This window comes from Halyomorpha halys, unplaced genomic scaffold (genome assembly GCF_000696795.3).
Source record: "Halyomorpha halys isolate HHAL.00 unplaced genomic scaffold, Hhal_1.1 Scaffold394.1, whole genome shotgun sequence".
Lineage (NCBI taxonomy): Eukaryota > Metazoa > Arthropoda > Insecta > Hemiptera > Pentatomidae > Halyomorpha > Halyomorpha halys.
In genome coordinates, this window is record NW_027107850.1 from 240,496 (window position 1) to 246,681 (window position 6,186).

General features: G+C 30.9%; 1 protein-coding gene across 3 annotated transcripts in view; it reads left to right on the forward strand.

The window, feature by feature from the left end:
- The window catches only part of LOC106682183 (protein TAPT1 homolog), an 18,025-nt gene that overhangs the window by 8,008 nt on the left and 3,831 nt on the right, over positions 1-6,186 (forward strand). For all 3 annotated transcript variants that reach the window (XM_014422910.2, XM_014422908.2, XM_014422909.2), the window contains 2 exons: positions 1,639-1,866; positions 3,067-3,210. In XM_014422910.2, coding sequence (XP_014278396.1) covers positions 1,639-1,866; positions 3,067-3,210 — 372 coding nt within the window. The remainder of the gene's footprint in view (positions 1-1,638; positions 1,867-3,066; positions 3,211-6,186) is intronic.

The following is a 6,186-nucleotide window of genomic DNA, read 5'->3' on the forward strand; positions in this document are numbered from 1 at the left end:
TATTCTATTTATTTGTATTTATTGTATTACAATTCTTATCAGCCCTGACGAAGCCCTGCAAAGTGGAGCGAAACGTTGGTTAACAATAAATAGTTTTTTGTTACTATTTTGAAATCTTTATTGATCTGGTTTGTTATATAGAAAATATATATATTCTATGGATATGTGTATGAAATTTTATTTTATGCAGATGCTTGTGAATTATGAGATGATCTGGGTTTTGGTCAAGTAAAACAACTATGCAATAGTTTCCCTTATTTATTAATTAATTACCAATGCTTTGACCCACACTGCATGTCTTCATTTTGGCTAAGATAAAAAGATATAAAGTAGGTAAAGCTAATGTAAGAGTATATAAGTGACATATAAATGAAACAGATATAAAGGTAGAGGTATAAAACACATGCCTATAAACAGTCAAACATAAACTATGAATCAAAATAGTAAGGTGAGTACAAAAAAATAATTATATTCAGATTGAATTAGAGCTGTTATATTCATAAAGAAATATTTTCAGTTGATATATCTTTTTGGTTTTCATCTTCAAGTTTTTTACTAGGGGTATTCATGATCTTTAGTTTAACATATTAAAGTGTGTTAAATGGAAAAAGCTGCGTTAAATGAAGAAATATTTCCTTCTTTTTAGCATGATAAAATGATATAACATTTAACATGGTGGAGAGTTGGTTAATAAATCTGCTAAGCGGATAATGATGTCACGCAACTGACCAGCTAAGCTCTACACCACTCTGTTGTCATTTTGATAGGTTGGTCATAGTTCATGTTTAGTTTGTGTTGTTTTTGTTCTGGATGTTTTAAAACTCTATTGAAGTAATTGATAAAAATAGTAATAAAGTGATGGGGAAAAATGGTAGAGGAAACTAGGAACAAGTGAGATGGATTAAAGATGATGTGATGAAGCTGTTGGACACTTTATCATCTCATAAAGATAACAAGTTGGCCGGAAAATCTGCCTGGAGCTCTTTGGAATTAAACATAGAACATGGACTTTAAATTTGGCTGCTCACAATTCTATACTTTTAACATTTAGCATGTTAAAAACATTATTATCAATACCTCTGCTATTTTGATTTATTTTATTCTATATTTGTTTGTACAACGTTTTGGGTTTCCCCATCTTCAAGTACTGATATTCCACATTATTGATGAATATCCATTTCTTTTTGAAATTTTGTCATATGGTCACTTCATTAAAATGTATAACATAAACAAATGTAGAATATTGTTAATAATCTTAAGGAAGTTTATTTTTAACCTCGTAATAAAAAAAACAATTCTTTTATTTTTTTCTGCCGTTTTGTTTCCTTGACTGTTCATATATTTTTTTTCTATCTAAAAATTAAAATTAAATATTAACACTGAGTTAATATTTAAAATGGTTATAGCTGAGGATATTAAGATACCAACTTAGCATTCTTGTGTCTGCAGCGGTACCTGGTCGGGTTGACTTTTATTTTGTGGTGGACCCACGGAATAAATCTCGGCCTTCCCACTCTGGCATGAATAGGTTGGTAACCTGTTGGATAACCAGTGTTTCCTACCCTAAGTTAGAAAACTCATAGACTATAACTAAATAAATAAATAAAATTATATTAACACAATGCATTTTGTTTGCAGGCATATTCTGATCGTTCTGATTTGGTGGCCCGGAGGATGGGCTTTATACCTCTGCCCCTTGGAGTTGTGATGATAAGAGTTGTTACAACTTGTGTCAAGTTTCAATCTCTTGCCTCCATTTTGGTAACTTTATTGGCTTGTTGTACGCTCTTCAGTATTTGTGTTAACAATAACCTAATCATCTTAATGGTTGCTTGCAAGTTGATTGATGCCCATCAACATCAACAGGTTTGTTTAAAACTTTTCTATAATTTTAAGCATACAAATTTTCTGTAATTTTAAACATATTGGTTGTTAATCAACATGGATTATTAATTTTTATCAGATGTTATATGATTTGTTTTCTTTTATACATCTATTTAATGTGTCTACAATTTGCTGATGTCTTGTTCTTTTTCATTATGCATAGTAAAAGGAAAATGAGCTGTGTATAGGTGAGGAAGTTAAGTGACTGCCTCATGACTGCAGTGGTGCCAGTGGTTGGTGTCGACTTTTTCATTTCTGCGATGGTCCCAAAAAATGAAAACTTGACCCCCCACCATGGTTAGAGTAGGTCAGTTACCTCTAGATAACCCTCTTGTATGTTAGAAATGACCAGGAAGGAGGTTATTAAAATAAATAAATAAAGTAAAAGGAAAATACTTTAGAATGAAATCATTCTATAGAGTAGCGGTTCCTAAAGTGGGTGCCATGGGGGGTGACCCTGGGGTGTTCCTAGCATATGCCAGGGATGCCGCAAGCGAGTGATGCTTTCTCAAAATATCACACAAAGAAAAAATTTCAGCTTAACTTTGCTTTATTTTTTCCTTATTTTTGTACTTACTCATCTCCTATAAGAATAATTGTGGTGACATTTTTATATTTTTTTAGCCTGACAAGAGTGCAGTGGTATTTTTTTTAGCTCAATAAGGGTGCCACTGCTAAAAGAGTTTTGGGAACTACTGCTATAGGAGCCAAATGAGAATTCCTTCAAGTCTTTAGTTCTGAATGTATAATTAAATATAAGGATAACAGATTATATAACATTAATGGAACTGAGGGATAAATGCTTTAACGTTTGGAAGAAATAATTTTACCTCATGATTATCTCGAACAAAAACTGTCAAAGAGAAAAATGTACTTAGCTGGTTTTGAATGCAATGCCTTGATTTTGTATAAAATTCTGCTTCTGAAAATTTAACCCTAGACCTTAAAGCCCCGAGTATGGCCGAATTCAAATTTTCTTTGATCGAATCCTAATAAAAGTCAACCTTGAATATAGATCGACTTCTCATTTTTCCGGAAACAATTTCAGTAGAAAAAAAAAACCTAGACCTCTATTTGAGGAAATATGATATCCTGTCAACTACCCCATCATGCACATAAGATAAATTTTTGTTATGTTTTATTATTATTAGGTATTTGTTAGTTAAAGTATTATTGTTTTAGGACCATGAGAAAGAGGAAAAAAGTGAGCCATGTTCTAAAGACATAGCTACTAGTCCAACAAGACCAGTTTCCAACTTGAAACCTCCAGAACATCCTTCTGAAATAACTAATCTTGGCTCTACAGCAATATTTGCTAATTCAACTGTACGTTTAAAATTTCTTATACCATTAATCTTAATTTGATTATTTATATTTAGTTAAAATGACAGTTTATTAAATTTTAGGGGAAGGTTTGCCTTTTATCAAGTTGAATCTAATGAATTTTGATATTTTGGTAGAATAATGAAAGTAACTAGAAAATACAGTGAATTTATTACATACAAACAACAAACATGGCAGTACTGAGAGAACAAAAAACAAAAGGAAGTTTTGAAGAAGGTTACTCAGTGCTGCCAAGTACACACATTAATAAATTATTTTTATTTTCCTTAACAGGTTTCCCAATTTTTTGTATTAAACAAAACACTTACCAGAATGCATGAGTATTTTCTTCACTTTTCTCTCTACTTATTGTATATGTTTTTAATTTCATATTTTGACTACGATTTTCTTTTTTTACAAAAAAGTTTATCTTGTCAAAGATTCAACTTTGACCAGGCAACTAACAGGTTAAATATAAACCTTTTAATTAATTACATGTGAACTATATGAATAAAATAAAAACTAAATGTTTCATTGACTCATGTTCTCCTGTTTGTATGACCTATCATTGATGGGACAGATCTGAATTTGGTCTTTCGTCTGGGTGATAATTTCAGCAACAAAAGAACATTTAGAAGCATATTACATTTCTCTTGGCCAATTGCCTATCTGTCACTGATGATGGGTGGAACTGATCATCTGTCAAAATGTAGTCATTTATAGGAACAAAATCAGACTCTAAATTCATTTATAACATTATTTGGGAACATTATTTTCACATCACAGTGCATTTTTACAAAAAAAGAAAAAAAAATTAAATAATTCGGTTATCATAATGAAATCACATTTTAGGTGTGAACTGGATAGGTTTAGCAATTGAAAATTTCGGCCTTCTAATTATTTTATAATTTTATTCATATTAGAAGAAGATAGTTCACCATATGAAGTAGATTGTAGGAATATAGTCTATAATAGTAGAAACAATCATAGTAAACAGTTTTTTCTATTTTGTACCTTTATTTACCATCACCCGGTTTATCTTCCTACAATGATTTTATTCAATCATAATTGTATAATTATTCAAATAATTTTTCATATCATAGGGTTAGAAAAAAAAAACTATCACAGTTAGTTGATGTTCCTTTAGGCTAGTTAGTGGAACAACACCATGTTGTGATTAAAGGTACAATATCGTGTGAAATTATATATCATGTTATGCTACATTTTGTAGGTTAATCCAATCTTCTCAAAACTCTTTTTAATTCACCTTTAGACATTATGTTCTACATTAATGATCAAAGGAAAACATAAATTGTTATTTAGGAAAACTCATCCTGGAAATTAGGGATGAATTGGATAAATATTTTTCACCTATTGCCAGTGAAATACCAACTGTTTTTGAAGTTTCGTGGGTGCCTGTTATAGTAATAATGTGCACTGAAGAAAGAAGTTTTAAAAAATTCTAGTAGATAGCATGATAATCAGGGGTAGTCAGGTGTATAGTTGGTCAAAAGTCAACACCTTTCACTATAATTATTTTTTATATTTCATCAGTTGGGATTTGATGTAGTGTAGAATGTTAACAATTTTTTCTCAGACTGTGTTGTTTGAGCTGAGACAAATTTAAGAAGTATCAGCCTCGTAATACATGGTTTCCATGATGGAGGGACATGCTATTCCTCGCTCTATCATGGTGATAGCCTTCTTACTTAGGTTTAGAGACAGTTATAAATCAATTTTGATCTCTATATTGTCATGCTGTCATTGATTTGTCTCTCTCCTTAAGGTAGATTTTCCATGTACAAAACCACTAGCTGGTGATGTTCTGAAAAATCAGGTTTAAAAAGATAAATGATGTAGAGCAGCAGTTCCCAACCTATGAGGGCCACTAAGCCGGAAATTAAAACATGTGCGGTATATCCCTACTCCAAATCTGAGCAGAGGAAGATAACCTTCCGATAATATTTGAAAATTAGGTTGCTTAAAAGTACATTTTAAGTCACTTTTATTGTATATTTGCTTGTTAAAACCTTCCTAGTAGCACAAACATCAAGAAAATTAATTAATGAAATAGTTCACAAAAATATGTGTACGATAAATCATTACAAAAATATGTATTTCTGGACCCTCCCAGGGCCCATACTAATGGTCTGTGAGCCACTGGATTGTGCCTCTGCTCATCTCTAGTAGAATAATAGGCCTGCAGACTCGGTGCAATTTTTTCCTCTGCAGTAAGAAAACACCTATTCAGGTGCGAAATCTGTAAAACATATTGAGCCCAAATTTACATAATTGCCTTTTTTTTTTTTTTAACTTCTTTTATTATTATTTTTTTTTATTCAATACCAGATCAGCCTCATGGGCCTTACATGGTTATTATAACAGTTAGATTTTTTTTTGTTTAACAATTCATTATGTGGGTGGAGAATTGTCTCATGCAAAAGACACCCCTAACTATTTACAATGCTATAAATAATGAATAAGTGTGAATAATAACGATGAATTATAAAAAATATATATGAATAGAGTTATTATTACAAATAATAAAGATTGCTTTGAGAGATACTACGTGTAAGACGTTAGCTTTCAGTGGATCAGCAAATTCTATTGTAATCTTATTAATTCAAATGATACATTTATGAATATTACAATATCTTTTATTGTTATTACATGAGTGAAATTAAAGTATATATAAGCAGTAGTACAAATATTAATATATGGCATTTGTTTGCTGATTAGTGGCAGCTATAATAGTTACAGCTTAGACCAACAGCTAGCGGTATCGCCACAAAAGCAACATTTCATAACGAAAAATCAGAGTTGTTGAATTTATTTAGGGAAATCAATATCTCAGGAATTATTAGACATACAGGTATCTATTAGCACTCATATTAAAGCTAGTTTAATGTACTATAAAATAGTACATTACATGACATTTTTCTTCATAGGAGTACTGGTTTTATTTATATATATATTATT